Source organism: Polyodon spathula, chromosome 7 (assembly GCF_017654505.1).
Source record: "Polyodon spathula isolate WHYD16114869_AA chromosome 7, ASM1765450v1, whole genome shotgun sequence".
In the NCBI taxonomy this organism is placed as follows: Eukaryota; Metazoa; Chordata; class Actinopteri; order Acipenseriformes; family Polyodontidae; genus Polyodon; species Polyodon spathula.
The window spans coordinates 34,760,061-34,781,419 of record NC_054540.1 but is presented as its reverse complement, the minus strand read 5'-3'; the positions used below and the strand labels follow the sequence as shown (position 1 = coordinate 34,781,419).

Below are 21,359 nucleotides of genomic sequence, written 5' to 3'. Positions count from 1 at the left end.
ACTCTGACCCTGAGAAACTAAGTTACACTGTTACGTCACTGTGTAATCACGGCAGAACAATTGAGCGTCTTAATCAAGTTAATAATTGAACGGTTGACATATTGAAGTTAATAGGATGTAATTCTTTTATTTTCATCAGATTTTATATTTGCTCTACAACAGTGGTCTTCAACCTCCTTTTTGTTTAATTTAATTCACATGAGAACATTTTATTCTAAAACAATCAAAAGCAATATTCAAAAAGTTTATTAAAAAAAAAAAAAAAGAATGAAACATTTTGGCTTAATACTCTGATAAGATAAATGCATGGTTAAACTGCAAAAATACCACGGCAAAATACTGTGGTAAACCTTTATAAGGGTCTAGACAATGCCTAGAACCTGTTTTTACAAAGGTTGAAGTCCACTGTTTCACATCACCCATTTGTGTCAGAAAAAAAGGTATTTAACAAAGAAGGTATTTAACAAAGAAGTTATTGAACAATGCTGTTATCTGCAGTTTATAGAGAGTTTTTTTTTTGTTACACATATATATATATATATATATTTTAAAATATTTGATAATGCATTTACGTATTAATTAACGCAAGGTTCCCCTTAAAAGACATGTACCATGCACACAACGTTTGCTGGATGGCTCCTTTTTACGAATAGTTGTTAAAACGAAATGTATTCTGAACTGAACTGAACTGAACTGACGAGCAAAAACTAGCCTTCAATGTAACACCCCAACAAAGCATGTTCTACATAGATTATAAATAGATATCAAGCCTGCCTGGTTGTGTGTGTGTGTGTGTGTGTGTGTGTGTGTGTGTGTATATATATATATATATATATATATATATATATATATATATATATATACACACACACACATACACACACACACGTGACATAAGCTGAGTACAACAGGGCATGAAATAAATTGACCTTTTTAAAAATGATGTTAAATACATATCACAATATGACAGCTTATTAGAAAGCTGTAACAAAATTCATGACCATATTCACAATTTTTTTTTTAATTAAGAAAAAAAAAGTAACATGATTGACACGCGAGTTACACATTTGTGAACGTCCAAAAAGCTAAGCCCAAACAGATTTATCCTTTTCCTTTTTACTCATTATATATGGTAATTGATTTTACTTCATGCCTTGGGTACTATAAACATTTCATTTTGAATGAGACTGTCAACTGGAGGATTTTGATAAAATAAAACTCAAAATAGTTTTTAGCGTTAAAAGATTCTGACAAAATGGGTGCAAATAATATATTGTCACTTTATACTTTTTTTATTTGTATTTGTTTTGCCTCTGTATATTTTTTGGGGGCATCTAATGTTATCTTTAGTTCCTTCATTCCTCTTTTGAATCAGAGTTGTCACAGTACAGGAAAAAGCAACAGGCAGCCTTGATCACAGGGTCTATTGTCATGATCTAAACCTTTATTAGCATTTCAGAATGTAAGTGCAGATGAGGCATAGACCTGTCTTGGTTTAGATCATTGAAACAATGTGACCATTCCAATCCCACAGGCCAGGATGACTGGCTTTCAAATTAGAAGAGAACTAGTCTGTTTTGTATTTGACAAAACTAGAGAGAGCGACTTTTCTAATGAGTGCACTTGCATACATTTGCATCACTGATCTTTCCTATAGTCTTTGAAACATTTTGTGATGAAGAATCACAAACAGCGCTCTGCATTAACAAAGCAATGTTACAGGACATGTTGGAAATGAGCTCTGGCATTGGCCTGCCAGGACAATAGGTAAGCAGTCTAAAGCATAGAGAGGTATGGTAAAGCATATTAACAAAACATTGCAAACCAAGGTAAAGTATGATAAGTGCATGTTATAACCAATGGAAAACCGCAAAATTATCGTGCAAATTTACTGGGGTAAAAAAAAAGAAATATGTGATTGTCTTTTAATCTCTTTGTTTTATATTTTTATAATAAAGATACAATTAAAAAAAAATCCTAGAACTTAACAAAGTGTGTACAGCTGTTGTACAATACGATTGTTTATAAGCTTTGTAGAAATCAGGCTGGCAAAAATAGTGCTGCTTTTACACATCATTTTAAGAACCAATGAACTGAATTATCAGCAGCATAGGACTGTATGCATGTGTGGAAAGCATCCCATTATATACCGAGCATCAAAAGAAACACATCACTTATATTTGAGCACCAAAAGAAACTTATCATTTACATTTGAGCATCAAAAGAAACATATCACTTATATTTGAGCACCAAAAGAAACCTATCACTTACATTTGAGCATCAAAAGAAACATATCACTTATATTTGAGCATCAAAAGAAACTTAAAATTTATACTTGGATATAATTCACTAGATGTGATCGAAAAATGACAAACTCTGTTTTAGAGAAGGTGCAATTACTTTTTATTGCTGATTAACAACTGACACCACGAAGATGCTGCAAAATGTTCTGTCGATCTTAATCAGGTGTTGCGACTCTTGGTTTCCCAGTTTGTGGCCTGTCATTGACAGAGTGGGTCTGGTTATACCGTCTTGACAGGTTTGAAATTGTCGGCCTTGAGTACCCAAGACGAGGAGCCACAGTACGCTGCCCTAGTCCAGCCTCCAACATGCCGATTGCACGAAGGCGCTGCTCTCTTGACAGACGTGGCATATTGGTTTTTTTCTGTGATGTTCTTTATTGCTTTTATTCAAGCTTGCATTTCAACAACTGAAATCACTCCATATCCAGTTTCCAATCAACTGTCTCACTAATTAGGTGATTATGTGCATATGCTTCAAGTCATAGTCACAAGCGTATCTATGCTTGGTATATACTTAAATCCAACAGTGTTGCACAAACAGATTCCATGTAACATTTTTTTCTTGTCCCAAAGTAACGTGCAGAGGCAATAGAAAGTCCACACAGTTGTATCTATCATCTGAAAATCAGCTGCAGTCTCACTGCATCCTGCACTGTTCATGTATAGAAGAATAATCCGAAATGTCTACAGATTGATTGCAGTCGACTGATAAAGTTCCTAAAAGGACTCCAACAAAATCGAAAAGTGTTTTACAAGATATTTTGCTACAAACAGAACAACGATCTGATTTGAGCCTTGTTTCAATAAAGTAGTACGCGGTTATGACAGGAGTCATGACTTCAATCAAAGTGTATGACATATGTCATAGCTATGCCTAATAACTGCTATGGCGATTCCGTCATTTTGATTTAATCAAGATTAGGCTGAGTAGAGGTTATTATCACTAATTAAAGTGAAGACACCCAGTGAGAGTCATTTGGTTTACTTGTAAATGGCTACTTCCCACTACTCCCTGTGGCTCTTACTAGTTTCTATTGGACTATCCTTTTCATTGGAATGCTGTGGGAAGTTGGACAGAGGAAACGAGAGAACTACCAGCACAGACCATGTACTGAGGGAATGTATCCGATGCTAAACTGGCAACAGTGTTTAAAGTTTCTTCCATGTTATTTATGAATTTTTATTATGTAAATGTATTCTGTCTTTGAGGTAACAATTTCTGCATGTCACTTTTTACAGTGTCCTTTATTCTGAACAGTAAAGTGTTTTTATTTCTCATCACAAAATTGATTCTTTCCTGAATTATCTTTACATCTGAAAACAAAAACCCTTTTCTACCCCTAAAATAAAAGCTGGATTGAAAAAGGTGGATGAGAAAGGTGATGGAGTCTGTAATGAGTGAGGAATGCTCACGCATCCCTCCCAGAAGAGTGTAAACACCTTGCAGACGTGTTCTGTTGAATCGGTGGTTCAGTGTTATGACAGGTCTTTCAAATGTTTCATCCAGTCACTATGTGTCTGCAGTGTGAATTGAATCTCCTCCTAGCAGCTGATCAGGTAATAACACTGAAATCAGCACAAGACCCGTACTTACCTCTTGACTATAGAACTCGCTCTTTAGTTGAATGGTATGTTGTTGGTCTTTGAACTGTATGGTTTGCGGTTCAGGTCCAGCCTTTGCCTTTCCATTTCATTCAATTGGCTGAGATGGCAAGTCATTACAATTGTATATTTTGTCGTACCACTGAGCACACGATGGGTAATCTGTGTGGTGGCCGTGTTCCAGTATCAACGCCGTTGCCCGTTCAAGAGCAGAAGAGTATTCAGTGTGATGCACAGTAACTCAGTCTACATGCCATCCATTGCCACTACACTTAAAACACTGTGGCAAGCACAGCACCCCATCCCAGTATATCCGTTACTGTTGCAGGACAACATTAGAAACTTCATGGTGATTGTCTAATTACTGTCTAATCACCCAGCCACAGCTTACCTTACATGTTGAAAGATTGACCATTGAACCACCTTCCAGTTCTGTCTACCTGGGGGCAGTGATTGACGATACATCACATCTTTCATAGTGGACTTAATTTTGGTACAGTTTTGCAATAAAGCAGGGGAAGATGATCACAGCAGTGTGCGGTGTGAGAAGAGAATCAGCGTCTACAGCTGATTGCCAAGAGACAGGCGTAACAATGAAGGGATCAGTTCTTTTCTGATGCTCAGTGCTGTCTGACTGTACCTCCAACAGGAGTGATGAGCTATCTTTCTCTTCAAGAACTCAATACTATAAACACCAGTACATGCAGCTCCAACACACAATGGAGACATTGAGACGCTTGCAGCCTGAGCTCCTCAGGTCTAAATCCTTTGGACTGGTCCATCGGGGTGTGTAGTACATCTAGCTTCCTTTTTGTACTTGGACAGGTGAAGGTCTAGGATGTTAATGTCATACGAGAGAAACTGTGTTGGTAATGTTAAACCAGTTTGCTGAAGGTGACTTTGGCATAAGTAGAGTTGCTAAGGTAACTTAGGTATAATATGATTGGAGATTGGAAAGCATGTGCAGGGGAATGGAAAATATGGTAAACAATTAACCACAGTAACCTTGAAAAAGAGAGTAGATAGTGGTTGGTTGCACTTGAATGGAGTAACAACTGAATGGCTGAATTTCTATTGATTTTTACAGTAGTAAGATAACACAAACAGACTGTAGTCATGTATGTCCTGAGCACGGTATAGTATAAATACCAGGCATAGAGGTGACACAGACAGAGAAACCTCTAATACCTCCAGGATCACTGTGAACGATTGGTGTGTCAGTGCTCTGTCCAGGTAATCCGATCAATTGCCTAGTTCTGTTAATGCTTGTGCCACGTATTGTAGCTAAACAATAACGTTCAATGTAGTATGTAATGTGGGAATTTGGAACTAATAAACGGCAAACATTGTAAAGATTTGTTAAAGTCTGGTCTGGTCTCATCCTTATAGCGTAACAAGATAGTTAATTCTATGTTTACCTTAATTCATAAACCTTACAAAGCAAACCAAGAAGTTCTAACTTTCTTGAGCAGGGTGATGTAGGGGTACTGCAGTTATTCCATGAGTGAGGATGGCTAAATAACCCATGAGCCCTGCAGATAGCCATGGATGTAAGCACTGACCCACAACAGGGTGTGCGGTAGGACATATCTTACCACATGCCTGTGTGCACTTTCACACATAGCTCCTTTGTTGTGAAGATACCCACCCCGATTTCAGATCCTGCGCTGCCTTTAAAGGCACTATCACCGTAGCCGAAGAGATCGATATTTTAAGATTCCAAAGAAAAGAAATCCAAAGAAATTTGATTATCATTTGAATTTTATATGAGTCTATATAATTTCTGTTTGTGTTTGACTACAAAAAATGATTCTTTTCTCAGCAGCCTGAAGTCCTTATCTGTCATTCTCTCGCTGGATTTGAATGAATGCAAGAAAGATTCCATACTCTGAAGCTCTGAGTATCAATGCCAGAACTCAGAACACTGAATTAGTTCCATCACTGGTGGTATGCTTATACTTTTGGATTTGCTAGTCCTTCAGGGCACCCCTACCTGTATGCTGTGATGTAGTCCAGGAATGTTTCATCCGATACTCTGCCATCAAGTAAATCAAGAACAATGTGGGTTGTTTGTAGTTTTATATCAAAACAATGCCTCCATTGATAAAGACATGCCTCCCTGAACCTGTGCAGAGCAGCACACAGCAACAGCAGTTACAAAGGCACTCCCTCATGGATGACTTTGAATAGCGATCACTCAGGGAGATAACTTCTATGCTCCAGGATGAGGTCTGATGCGCATGGATAAGGTGTTTTGCACCAAGATACATCCTAAACTTATTCAACCCTTTTTGCAGGGGAATGACAAGACTGGACTGGCTGCAGTGAATCCTGGTGCAGTTGTGATCTGCAACCCTTAACTGACTTGATTAAGTGCAATCTTTCAGACTGGATATTTACTCTTATAGGACTGCAAGCATTTATTTAGTTGCAACGCTTGCTCAACTATGTTCCCTCTAACCAGAATATTTTCACAGCCCAAAATACAGGTTTCTCAAAAACGTATAGTGTATTATATGGCTTCTGATTAAGCACACCCAATAACATTCCTTTATTCTCATAGTCCTAATATATGTGTAATCCTCCTAGTTAATCTCCACTTGTTTTCCCTGTCTGTATTAGACAGAGTGCCAAAACGATCATCTCGCCACTTTAATCAGTTATGAAAATACTATCTAGTTCTGGTTACCCCATACTGTGTACTGCAAATGTAGCAACATTGCTCACGAAACATATCTTTTTAGGAAGAAGTAGAGTACTGTTGTACAGCATATACTGTAACGTTTGGTTTAGTCCACAGTTAGGACTTCAAATTGTACAAGTAAATCCTCTTCACTAATTCCCTGCCCTCAGAACACCGTTCAAACAGCTTATCAGATATGGGAAAGCAGAATACTTAGAGATGAGTGCAGTGTATGGCAAGACCTGGGTAATATTTGGGCACTCCTATTCCTTTATATTATATTCTGTATTCTGTTCGTTAATAGCTTGCCTAGCTGGCTGCTGATTGGACAGCAGGTGTCTGTATAAAGTATAAGCTGATTTGGGTTCCAAATGTAATTCACCAACGCAAGCTTTAATTAAACAATGCTTGTTTCTGTGCAGATCCACATTGCTTGTGAGAAAAACTAAAATTAAATAACCATTCCTTGATCTCAAATCTGGGTAACCAGCCTCGCCAAGGTAACTGCAGTATCCTTGAACAACTACCCACACAGTGTGGACTCGGCAGTTGTGATACTATCAACAGCAGCAAGAGAAAGTCCTGAGCAAGTTTCATCCCAATTGGATAAGCACTTCCCCAGATGTATGACATGCAGACAGACACCTTCACATGCCCCCCAGATTATAATACTACTACAAACTTTTCCAAAAGTATCCAAGTTTCATGACAATCGGAAAAGCAGTTCCCTAGATACAGAAGTAAAACTCATTTGACTGTACATACTTACTGCTGTCATTACTATAAGTATTGAAAGAGAGGTGGTGGGCTACACTGAATGGCCAATAATAATGGACTATTCTGTTAAAAAGCAGGACTTAAACAGTACATGGGAGATTGTAGTCATAACTATAAATAGCATGTATTCATCATCATAAAATAAACTATTTAGTGGACTACAAGTTTGTTTGAAGTGGTATTTACAATAGACAACTATCCACTTGGGGGTAATCAGGATAACTCACCCCCAACATTGTTAATCACTGTGTTGTTGCTTGGCCAGCACTTACGTCTGTGTACACTCTGTACTGTTGCTCGTGTGATGCTATTTAAAGCACTTGGGAAAAAGGCTGTTTTCTTAAAATATTTACAGAGCTCCATAATTGACTCCCCACAGTACACACAAAATATAATTAACTACAGAGAGAAATATATATTACATATATGCACATATGTGTTCTATGGTTTAGCAGGCATGCTAGCAGTGTACAGCTTCATAAGTCCTGTTTACTATGGAATGAAATCAAATTGAAGCAATCATAAAAATGTTATCATTGTGGGCAGGAGTAAAACCAGATTGCGAAATGGCTGAGGACAAAAAAAGATGTTTCTGAAGAGCACTCACCATCTCCTTGTGATTGGGGTAGAATGTTTGCTCAGTGAGAGGAAATTTTTCTGGCCCCTGGGATTGGAAGATCTTTATCAGCTGGGAAAACTGAAAGAAAACAGGAAGACAGCATTCAAACTCAATGAACTTGTTTTTTTTCATGGCATGCAATTCTTTTCATTAAAAAAGAGATTTCAATCAATCAATCAATTTTTATTTTATATAGTGTCTTTCATAGTGGACCCCCATCACATTGTGCTTTACAAGATGCAATAACAGCAAGAAAATCCATAATACTTTAAATACAGAGAAATGCATAATACATGATATACAGTAAAAAAATAAAAAATAAAAAACAACAACAACAAAAAAACCAATGCATAATATATTAAATACAGTGGAAAGTGCATAATACATGATAATAGCATAATACATGAAATAGTACATAAAATACAGTGGAAAGTGGTAATACTCACTGTCAACAGCAGAAAAGGAAAAGATTTCATAAACTGGACAGTCACACCTAGTGTGTTTACTAGAAGGCTCAATATGTTATACACACTGCCATCCAATAAGTACATTATTACATTGTTGCTCATTTTACCTAACTCAGGCCCTTGTTCACTATCTTGGTGTCCCTGAATAGATAACCATCCCCCTTTACTTGCATGCAGAAGATTTCAAACACAGACAAAACCCTGCCTTGTTTTTCGCTCAATAACAATCAGATTTACTACAGAACTTGTCAGAACTTGAAATGCCTCTTCTCTGCAGTGTACCGTGGGGATGTAGTGCTGGGCAAATTTTAACCTCTGATTAACCCTGAAACATCTCCCAGTATGCACAGTGGTAGATATTTCAATCAGTGCGATGCTCTTTGGGGAGGGCTAAGGAAAGGTCACCTGTACGTGACGAATGAATTACATTTGCTGCTTCAGAAACATGTTTCGTGTCTCTTTACAGCCTTGGTACAGCAGTAAAAATGGAATGAAAGTAAAATCTGCCCCCAAACACCTTTTAAATCATGAAATGCATTGCCATTGATTGGTAATGAATTGAGGGCAAACAAAATTTTATTTTAGTGAATTTACCTTTTTTTTTTTTAAAGGCATTCATTCCACAATAATATCTGTCTGTAGCAGTATGCGCTTTGAATTCTTGTATAGACTTGCATTCTGCAATGAAGAAGCCAGTCAGGGCTCTGTGAAGTCTTGGACTTGTTGGAATTCTAGTTCACATAAGAAATACCAAATGAAATTGAACACTTTAGAACGTTTACATACGAGGGGAGGCCATTCGACCAATCTAAGCTTGTCAGGTTCATAGCAGCTGACTGATCTCAGAACTGCCAAGTTGGGTCTTAAAGAATCCTGGTGATCCTGCCTCAACAGCATGACTAGGAACCCATTCCATACCCTCACGACTCTCTGTGTGAAGACGTGTCTCCTTTCCTTGGTCCTATCTCCACTACAGGGTTCGAAATTAGCATACAGATACAGTGGCGGATCTGTTTTATTTATTTATTTATTTGCTTGCTTGCTTGGCTTGGCTTGAGTTTAAATGATTTTGCACCCTCTAACATTAATCTTATATACAAATACACCACCCCCCTCATTATATCGTCCCTCGCTATACTGCAGACTCGGATATATCATGGTCCTGGAGTTGGATCCCCATTTTTACTGTCTAACTGCATATGACCTTAGGTGCAATATTTGAATTACTGTTTGTTTTATTTCGTACTGCACATTGCAAACAAAAACATACAAAACAATTAAAAACAAAGCACTAATATCATACTGTTATCATATACATACGTATTGCACAATTACACAAAGCAAATTAAACATCTACTTGTTGAAGAGGTTTTTATTTTAGCCAATGAGATGTTCACCTGTGGCAGCAATGCACTAGCAAAAGTCACAAGGCAATGACATCAGCTCCCTAGCAACAAGCATCTTATGTTGGGAATGGATTGATCATTTGCTTTTATGAAAATAATTCTAACAAGGGTCTTAAATTCATTGTAAATCTCTTTTTAATGCTTGCCAAGTTTTACAAGATTTCAAATGCTATTCCCAAATGCAGAGTTTTCTTAGAATAACTTAAAACAAACACAACAATGTGAAAGTCTGATTACAATAAAATATTCTAAGATTTTTAATTTACAACCCTAGGTTTTTTTATTGACTTTTCTTTTTTCCTCTTTTGTATTGTAGTGTGCACAGGGGTAGGCTGCATCAGGGCTTGTAGGTGATGTAATCACACACAAAGGGTTCAGAAGTTCAACAAAAAGTGATGAACTCATGACAACGGACAAACCCGGCAATGGCTCGTTTTCGAATAGTACCAACCAGAACATCTACTGCTGGGAATGCCGCTTGTATTCACAAGAGAAAACAACAACAACAAAATAAACAATTTGTGGTAGGAACAAATAACTGGAAGTTGGAAAGTGTCAAAGAGCATGCATTGTCAAAGTGCATCAACACTGATTTCTACAGCGAAAGCAGCCCCCTATCCTCTATTAGGACACAAGCAGTGAAGGCTTCAGCTTTGCTCAAGTCAAAGCGGCTAATTTTGAAAAGCTGCAAATAATGTTTAGCCCTGTCAATGCAATTCGAAAGAATAGGAGGCCTTTCTCAGATTTTGTCTGCATGTGTAAGTATTGGATTTTTATAACATGTGTGTTGTGTACAATGCTGTTGTGTAAATAGTTTTTAAATTATAATGTGATACATTAAAAGCAATTATACTATGCCAATCAACATTGAGTTCGTCCCACTAAAATGTAAAATAAAATAGCGTCTCTTCTACAAAAAAAGAAATATGATTTCCATTACATGAGAGTAGTTTAAAAAACTTCATGCTGATTTGAACTCAGCTCTCGCCAAGATAAGCACCAACTAAGATGTAGCTTTACAGTAAACTAATGTGATCCATCTGCATCTCCATCAATTTGTGTTTCTTTCCATCTGTTGATGTAGATATCCTTCTGCCTGTTGATGATGGCTGAAGTGTAGTGCTGGCTCCAGGGATTAGCTTATTTTGCCTCCCCAGCATGTCAGCACAACGGCTGTGATGCTGGCTCTGGAGATCTACCACAGTGCGGTCTCCCCAGCGCATCAGCATGATAACCCCCTGTATTGAGCTAAGTAGAGTACATCTCTGGGGTCTTCAAGAGGGCACCTTCAGTCCTCTGTGTTTCGTTGATTAGCCCACAACACCTCAAGAGGGCTCAACAGCGATTCTGGCGTCCCAGCATCCGCCCCCTCTGTCCCCCATTCAACTCAACCCAGCTTACTTGCCCGTACATCAGCATTGCTTTCTTTCTATTGTGCTTGAGATCCCCAGCCAGAATCTTTCCATCTCAACCACAGCCAGTTGCTGCTCCTCTCTGCTGCTTCAAATAAGTTCTTCACTGTGCGACGTAACTCTTGGCCACTGAACACGACATCTCTGAGAAACCCGGTTGTAGAGTGTGCCTCAAATCCTTGACAACCCACTTCCACTGGGTAAACCCAGACTCTCCATCCTCGCTGTTCCGCTTCAACAGCTAGTTGAGCATACCAAAGTTTCTTTCTCTCATATGCCTCATCCATAGTATCCTCCCATGGCACTGTTAACTCTACGAGATGAACAATGTCTGGTCGCTATCTCAGGTGGAAAAATAATCTGTAGACCAACATCTGCCAGCATTTTCTAGTCTCTAGCAGCTTCCAGTTGTCCTGGGCAAGTCTTGGTTTTAACACCTATTCTTGGTGGTTGCTCTCCTAGACAGAGGAATATTGTCTTTAGTGTGTAATACTTTGTATTATGTGTTGGAAAGGGGGATTCAGTATTTAGGTCCTATTATCATTTTATTATAACCAGTGGAGTTTTCATTGTAATTAGGGGTGGGGACCAATATTGATATTTTGATATGATAGAGATATTGTTTGATATTCGATATCGATAATAATTTCCATAGCACGATATCGTGGGATTTTAAAAAAATCACTTACGCTTACAGAGACATACTTTTTATTGGTAATACTGCTAAAAATACAAATGCAGTACAAATCAAGTTTAATTTATATTAAGATACCACAAACCCTATACACACCAATTACTGTCAGTCTCGGATAGTCCTAGGCAAACAGCACTAGTATTATTTAACCATTTTATTCCATTGATTGATGTTTTTCTTTTTCTAAGAAGCTGCTTAACAAATGATTTTAAAACATGCAATAGCTATAAATCAAGAAAAACAACAAATCCACAACCTGTGTACCCTCTCTCGTGTGCTTCACTTCCCTTTCTTCACCTGTTTCCTCTTGTTAATTATATATTTTGCCACGACAGTGTTATACATTCAATAGTGTTAAAACATTGTACTTGTTTCCAATAGCGTTGCTTCTTTTGCAAAAAATAAAACCAGCCACTCTAGTGAATAAATGTAGTATAAACACAGTTTTTGCGATTGATTAACTCTCCCTTGCGGCAAAAAATATAATAAAATATAATAAACAGGAAAATAGGTTTTATATATATATATACACACACACACACACACATACATATTCTTCTATTCGAAACGTGCACAAGATACCAAACGCTATTTGCATGCTGCATTAAGCACGATTGGGATTATTTTGACACATGTGCATGAGTCAGTGGTTCATTGCATATTTTCCATGTGATTACTTACACTATTAGTAATGCATTTTTAAAATGAGCGCTTTTGGTATTATAAATGAGATGTCTTTTAAAACATCAAAACACATCACAAAAGAATGCAACATTCAGCATGACACTGTTGGCTACTAATACATTTAGATGTGTCGTGCATTAGAGAAGATTAAATTACTTCCAGATGGGCTAGTTTGCGCAGTGAAGTACAGTATATAAATGCATGGAATAGTAAAACAATATTATAAGACCTTGTTTTTCTCCATGGATAGTAAGATACTAAGTTAAAGTAAGTTATTGCTTTTCTGTATTTTGGAAAACTTAGATATTATCGATATCGATATACAATTTTCATATCATTGACCATCCCTAATTTTAATACAGCGACTGCTATTTTAAACGCATTGTATTTCGAAGTGCGCCAGTCCAACGCGTTGTGTTTTTGTCATTATTGCTACAACCTCTGAAAAGGGGGTTCAAATTATTAATAGTAAACCATAATGCAAACACATTAGATAAATTAAAGTCTTATTTGGTATTCATGGTTAATTTTGTACAATGTTGGAATTTACTATGATTGGAGTCAAATTTGTCTTGAACTGACACTCGTTTTAATGCTTGAAAAACAAAAGTTAATGGTCAGCAGATCCTCACTCAGAGAGTGTGACAATATAAAATAGCAGATCTTTTTTCAATGATTTTCGTTATTTTGAAATGAATTTGATTCAATCTGTAGGGTTGATGAACAGAAAGGGCTAAATCTAGGAAGTACTGTACTTACAGGAATGACACACAAGCAAGAGTATGTATGCACTACATTGCTGTGGTAAAAAGAAGGCAGCTGCAATAGAAAAAATATTGTTTTTGCAGTTTCTTTTGTTCCCATATTTAATATATTAAACTCACATTGCTACACATGTTAAAAATGCATTTTTAGTGAATTATCAATAAACGTTATACTGGGCCAGTAAAATGTCTGTGAGGCTGGTGAATTTTCCCATCCACTAGCCCTGGTGGCTAGTGCATGGAGAAGTTAATTTCAAGCCCTGCACGTAATTTCCACTGTCTTCTCTGCTGGTTTTTGTACTGGTTTAACAATGTCAACTCATTTTAAGGTTTTAAAGACTTCAGTCATGGCCCTTCTAATTCATCTTTCTTCTAGGCTAAATGGATTCAGGTCTTTCAGCCTATACTTAAGCCCTGGAATTAGTCTGATTGCTCTTGTTTGAACTCTCTCCAGGGTCACAAATTCCCTTTGGTGCTGAGGTGACCACAACTTGACACTGTGGTCTCATCAGTGCATTATAAAACGGATTAATTTTTAATTAAAGCCTATTCTTAACTTTTGAGTGCTACTTGACATGGTTGAGCAAGCAGTCTCAAAAGTGTAATGGTCCCCTACTTCAACAATCCATATTTTTTTGCTAAAATCAAGAATAAAAAAAAAAGTTGTGTTTGAACATTTTGGATGTGCTCCTGATCTGTGCAGAATGCTTAGCTGAGTCACTAATAAGAGGCAAAAACCTCAAACAAGCATACTTCTGCTGCTATCTATCTATATCTATCTATATACAAAGCCCTCAAAAACAAGACACAGTGCATACCAGACACAGGTGAAAGCGTGAATGTGGGGATGGCTTTTTTGTTAAGATCTCAGGATTGTTGTTGACAGATATCTTATCATGCAGACATCTGCTGAGCATGTTCATGTAAGAAGGGCACTGATGGCACTGTACAGTACATACTGTAACTTTGGGTTTAATTCAGTTAGAATATGTTGATGGGAAATCGTACATATACAGCCCCTTCACATATTCTTAATGCCTGAGTCAGATAGAGAAAAAAAAAAACGGGGTGTACTGTATAATTAATTGTTCTGCGGTTCCGGTTTAATTCCGAATTTTGATGCAGACATTGTAATAAGCAGCCCTACACTATCCTAGGATACAACAGATATTTAGACGTCAGAGGATCAAATAACGTTCAACTGTGGTTCTGTCACTTCAAACACACTACCACCTGATTATGTTGGCCAATCAAAGTCTGATTATTGTGGCAATTGCTGGGCATAGTAACTACTAGCTTGATCAAAAACTAAACTGAAATACTTACACAAAATATAATATTTTTAGTGGATGAGGAATGGGGAGAAAAACGTAAATCAGTTTAGCGCAGTTTGCAAAGCGCTGCAAATACTGCGACATTGAGGTACATGTTTGCACTGACAATAAAGGAAAATAAGCGACACATTAAACTAAAACAAGACAAGCAATCCATGTATGCTGCTTTTACACACGATTTAATAAAGAGAGTGCAGAATGACTGTGTTAATAAGTTTGTGCTGTGCTTTGCTGGACCACTGTTTACTGCAGAGGTATGTATGTTGATGACTTTGTGTGACAGTACTGTCCATCAGCTAAAACACTGCCTAACGCTGTCAATCATAAATATCTGACAGAAAATGGTGATGCTTTAGTTAGTAAACTGTCATGGCATACATTAATGGAAATATCCAGTGTGATTTATGACGTGTCTCCGATGGCTTGCACCACCCATTTCTGTCAATTTTATTTTCATGATTTCAAGGCGAATAAACCTGGCTTGTTTTGTGCTGATGAAGAGGAAGATGGGCCCCGGTGCAGGACCTTATTGTGACCCCCCTCCCCAAACTTAATTTAACCCTTATTTATAAACATCAAGCACACCAAATCAAGTGTCCAATATTTAACTATATATAATTGTCAGAATGTTAGCATGTATGAAACAGTATGTAATAAGAACCTTTTCTACTCGCCTACTTTATTTTATTTTGCGTACATCTTTACATCCAACACTACACTATTATCACAAACGAACAGGTTTAATCACTAACCCTACCAGTATTCCCCAATTCTGCGATCACAGAAATGATTACATGATTTGCAGAAATTGTCTCATATAGGAAACGTTTTTATTATTATTATTATTATTTTTAAATCAGAAATGCAGGCATGTTGATTTGCTGTAGTTTATTTTGGTGCCCGCAGCAGCACCCAACAGCTTCTGTCTAAACTACAGGATGCATCGTGCACACAGAATATAACTAAGACAATAGCGATACCTGTTGAAATAAGGGAGGATAGAAATCTCAATTACTGGCACTGCACACTGGCAGCTACAGAGATACAAATGTGTAACATCTGCAAATATAAACTGTGAAGGACAGTATCACTGTTAAAAACAAAAAAAATCAAAACTTTTGAACCCCTCTGGGTGCGTGGCTCAAGTGCATTAGCTACACCTGCTATTGATCTGCTAATGATTTATTAATGTGTCATTTTATGGATTGCAAACACAACTGCACTTCCTTGCATCTGAAAGTGCACGTTTCACAATACCTGAAGTGACGTGTGACTAGTCGACTACCCGTTTCTGAGGTGACTGGCAGTTTGCTGTTATACTAGTTGACCAGACGACTATTTGATGCTACCCCTGTCCTGCACTTGAAACTGCACTGCTATTAGTGGGTGAGACATTGGGGACCACAAGCAGTTTATTATTACTATTATTATTATGTAACTTAGCAAACACTTTTATCCAAAGTGACTTACAGAGACTAAGGGGTGAACTATGCATCAACAACGGCTGCTGCAGTTACTTACAGTAGGACCTTGGTTTTATGTCTCATCCGAAGGATGGAGCACAAGGAGGTTGAATGATTTGCTCAGTGTTACACACAGTGAGTCTGGCTGAGCTGGGATTTGAACCTGGAACCTCCTGCAACAAGCCCCTTTTTTAACCACTGGACCACCAAACCTCCTATGATGGCTCTGAAATCCCTAAACTTGGCTCTGGAAAAGCTTATTGATTCCTGCCCAGAGAGTGCCTTGCTTGGACAGCACTTACCACCCAGGGTTTGCTGCAGAAGTTGTAGATGGAGTGCAGGGAGTTGAGCCCCGGAACCCCCCCATACTGCAGCCCGATGATGAGGCTGCGGAAGTCTTCTCCCTGGGCCATGCTATAAGCATGCTGTCGAACCAGGACCAGGTCAGGCTTGAAAGACCTGCAGGGGCAGAGAAAACAACTGTGGGAATATTCCACCAGATGAAAGGATGGATTTTTTTGCAAATACAAATTAATTATTTTGATTTTAGCTTTAGCAGGGATGGGGTTAATTCCATCCCTGCCAAAATCCACATGGGACTAATTGATGATCAATCAAGCCACAGCCACATGGTATATAAAAGGGATCAACATGCTTTTTTTAAGGAGGAGGTAGTTGGAAGGAAAGTTCGGTGAAGGATAATGCCCAGCCTGAACAAAGTGAGTAAACACACCGTCACAGCCAAAGCTGCGTGTTTTGATTTATAGTTTGTTTGGCATTGTTTTGTTTAAACCTTTATTTTGTTCCTGTGTTTTTGTTCCTGTTTAGTTTGTATTTGTACATAAAAGTGTGCATCTGTGCTTTAAACTGCAGCTTCCTGCCTCTCAGTCTCCTTCCTGGAGGGATCCAGCCTTGTCCGCGACTATACCCTTGCACAGTCAGTAAGGCATTTTATAACAAAACTGGCCTGAAAACCAACATTTCTGAAAAAAAGTGATTGTTAGTGGTGCAATTGGGAACCTAATTTATGAATTGATTATCCCATATGCATTTAATTGACAACATTTTGTTTTTCAAAATCAAGAACAAACATTAGGATTTTTTAAAACTCTGCTGTGCATAATAGTTAAACAGCAAGGCAAGACTTACATTAAAATAAGAACACAAAGTTTCAGTTTAATTAACAACTGAAAACAACATGCATGCATCCTCATCCCTTCAAGACAATAATAATAAAATAATAATGTTTTTAACGGAAGTCATTTTGATCTGAAATATGCTTGTTAATTAACATTACTGTTACCATTTTATGTTAAAAGCTTTTGTCATCTACACGAAATCAACGAGTTGCCAAACATCACTTTTCCAACCTCTTATTACTTTACCCCAACGTCTCCAACTGTGCACGAGAAAGCAATGCAGACTTAAAAATGAACCCGATTTATTTTCTTAATCACATACACATGCCTTGTGAAGGAAATGATTAACCTTGAACACCTGTGGTCTGATCTACATGTATGGAATATTCATTATCACAAGCCCATGCAATGTTTGATTAAATTCAGGCAAAAGTTTTCCAAGATTTAAGGCTGGTTTGCAACCACAGGATAAGGTGGGCCTAGAAATCACACTGAGCGACAGTCGTGCAATGACAATTGTGATTGTCATTTCAGCCAACGATTCTGCTGTAATTGTAATTGACCCAGGTCTGGTATGTGCTGTACCAGCCTTTAGCATTTAGTCTAAATGCTGGTTCATAGCAGGGAAGTAGATTAAGGAACTCTGGCATGTGTTTGAATTCAGCCTTGGCTACACAATGATGACCAACGATCTCCAGTATTTTGCAGAAGTCCAACCTCTACTGTCAAACACCATTATTTATCATTGTAGCTAAATCCAAAACATCCGGTTCCAGCTCATTTAATTTTAGAAACCGGTTAATCTCTGAACCCGAACACAAACACATTGTAGGGATATCTCAGAATTAAAAGGATGTCATAACACGGCTTGGAAATTCTTTAAGTAAATCTTTTTTCTTATTTTCTTTTTTGTTTCCCCGGAGTGAAAGGTTTAAATGAAAGATGAACAGTCAACACTTCAGCAGCATCTTGGCTCTGTTTTAATATTTTTCTTCACTTTCTCTGTACCCTCACAAGTTTATCCTTTTAAGTCTCCTTTGACAAATTATTCAAGCAGCTGCTGCTATTCAAACCATTTAAATTTTATTTCTCAGCGCATTAACACGATAAATGTCAGCTGCGTGCTTTCAAAGAAGAAAAGGGTGATTATTCGGAGGCACGAGGAGAAAAAAAAGCTATTTGAAAGAACTAATCTTTTGGATGATCTATCTAATTAAAAAGAGCTTAATTTGGCTCGTTACAAAGTATTCTGGGAAAGTGGCCAATTGAGTCACAACGTGGACCACGGGGATTATGGGAATGCTCTCTCAGCTGCCCTCGACCCGACATCTCTGGTTCCAATTCCACCCCGAGACAGGTCATGCAATACAAAAGGTTGTCATCTGGTTATAGAGGTTATTGTCTCAGTTTATTTTGTTGCTTCCCAACATTAGCGTGGTGGCTGAATGTTTTGAAAGCACCCATCTTTGAATGCTCACAAATGATTTGTTGAGCTGATAAACAGATTGACTATGTAAAGCTAAATCAGAATATTAAAACTAACTGCATTTAGAGTGCTGCACTTGTATTGTGAAAAAATACAATAGCATAGCATGGTAAGATATAATAAAGCACAGGGAGCATGGTTAAGCACAGGGTAGTGAGGTAAAGAATAGGGGAGCATGGTTAAGCATGGATAAAGAGGGTTTGAAATATCAGCCCCGTGGCCTCAATAGAGCTCAGAATCACATCTAACCTCAGGTAATCAAGAATGTTTTGATGAACCTGTCCCTGCTCCTCTATTGTTTGTAAGAATGACATCACCTGTCTGTGTAGATCTCACAAGTGCAAATCCTGAAAAACATACGTTATAAGAAATGTGTATTTCCATTTTAAGAAATGATATCTGGTACCACACTAGGTAAAATAAATCGCTGTTTGCAAGCCTTGCTTTTTTGTGGTCTTTTCTCCTGGAGAGGGACCTTGTCCCCCACTTGTTCAACACCTCCAATCCTTCTTCAAAATCTCCACCCCTTTCATCAACCAATCAGTTGCTTCTCCTATTGACTGATAGGAGCCTTGCAGCCAGTGGCATGTTTGAACCTGATTTTCTATCGGACTCTGAAGTAAGACTCAAACAGAGAGGCATACTTAACCCAGAAGGGTTCCATGTCTATGTTCCATGTTTAATGTCTTCTTTCAGATTAGAGCACTTCAGCTCTTCATTGCAAATGGATACTGCATGACAGGTAGGATTTATGGGATCAATTCACTAGCTGTAACCTCTTCAAACAAGTGCATAGACGGCGCATGAGTCTTTCGTTTGGGGAGGCTATTCCATACTTTCACCCCTGCATTTATTGAACCCAACCATGTACAGTAAGATACACACACATATTTATATATTAGTGAGTCTGAATACTAAGTTTCATTCATTGTGTTGAGTCTGAAAAATATTCGGACTGACAGACACAAATAAAAGCTGTAAACCGGATTAATTCTCCTGCATCTTTTTGAGAACTTGTACTGTATAATAATTTATAGCACAAACAGACCTCAAAATCACTCACCTTTTGTTACCTTATAGTCTGGAATTAAAATGCATTAAAATAGTTTTTGGTTTCATTTATCTACACATCCTACCCCACAACTTCCAAGTGAAAAAATATTCTAGGAATTTGTAGAAAATTAATTAAAAATAAAAACTGAAATAGCTTGGTTGGATAAGTGTCCACCCCCTTATAATAGCAATCCTACATTAGCTCAGGTGTAACCAATCATTCAAAAATCACACACCAAGTTAAGTGGCCTCCCCCTGTCTTAAATTGTAGTGATTCACATGATTTCAGGATAAATTCAGCAGTTTCTGTAGCTTTCAAAACAACTCTGAGACAAAGTTATTGAAAGGCACAGATCACAGGATGGGTATAAAAAAAATCAAAATTCTTGAATATGCCTTGGAGCACGGTCAAGACGATTATTAAAAAGTGGAAGGTGTATGGCACCACCAAGACCCTGACTAGATCAGGCTGTCCCTCCAAACTGGATGCCTGAGCAAGAAGGAGACTGATCTGAGAGGCTACAAAGAGGCCAATGGCAACTTTGCAAGAGTTATAGGATTTTATGGCCAAGACTGGTCAAAATGTGCATGTGACAACAATATCCCAAGCACTCCACAAATCTGGCCTGTATGGTAGGGTGGCAAGAAGGAAGCCATTACTCAAGAAAGCCCACCTTGAATCCCGTTTGAAGTATGCCAAAAAACATTAAGGAGATTCTGTAGCCATGTGGAAAAAAGTTTTGTGGTCTGACAAAACTAAAATGGAACTTTTTGGCCTAAATGCAAAGTGTTATGTTTGGCGCAAACCCAATACAGAGCATCACCCAAAGAACACTATCCCTACTGTGAAGCACTGTGGTGACAGCATGTTATGGGGATGTTTCTCATCGGCAGAGACTGGGGCACTTGTCAGGATAGAAGGGAAAATGAATGGAGCAAAGTCAGAGAAGTCCTTGAGGAAAACCTGCTGCCCTGTGCAAGAAAGCTGAAACTGGGACGGAAGTTCACCTTTCAGCATGACAACGACCCAAAGCACACAGCCAAAGCTACACTGGAGTGGCTAAGGAACAAAAAGGTAAATGTCCTTGAGTGGCCCAGTCAGAGCCCCAACCTAAATCCAATCAAAAATGTGTGGCATGACTTGAAGATTGCTGTCCATCAACGCTCCCCAAGGAACTTGACAGAGCTTGAACAGTTTTATAAAGAAGAATGGTCAAATATTGTCAAATCTAGGTGTGCAAAGTTGGTAGAGACCTATCCCAACAGTCACAGCTATAATTGCTGCCAAAGGTGCTTCCACCAAGTATTAACTCAGGGGGGTGGAGACGTATCCAATTATGATCTTTCAGTTTTGCATTTTTTATGTATAATTTTTTTCTCAATAAAAACTTTTTTCCTCTTAACAGTGTGGAGTATGGTGTGTAGATAAGTTGAAACAATCCTCATTTAAATGCATGAGGCACTGACACAACA

The 21,359-nt window shown here is 38.0% G+C and overlaps 1 protein-coding gene across 2 annotated transcripts in view; it reads right to left on the bottom strand.

The window, feature by feature from the left end:
- The window catches only part of LOC121318578 (synapsin-3-like), a 250,791-nt gene that overhangs the window by 129,615 nt on the left and 99,817 nt on the right, over positions 1-21,359 (bottom strand). For both annotated transcript variants that reach the window (XM_041255406.1, XM_041255407.1), the window contains exons 5-6: positions 16,511-16,667; positions 7,973-8,062 (exon numbers count right to left, since the gene is read on the bottom strand). In XM_041255406.1, coding sequence (XP_041111340.1) covers positions 7,973-8,062; positions 16,511-16,667 — 247 coding nt within the window. The remainder of the gene's footprint in view (positions 1-7,972; positions 8,063-16,510; positions 16,668-21,359) is intronic.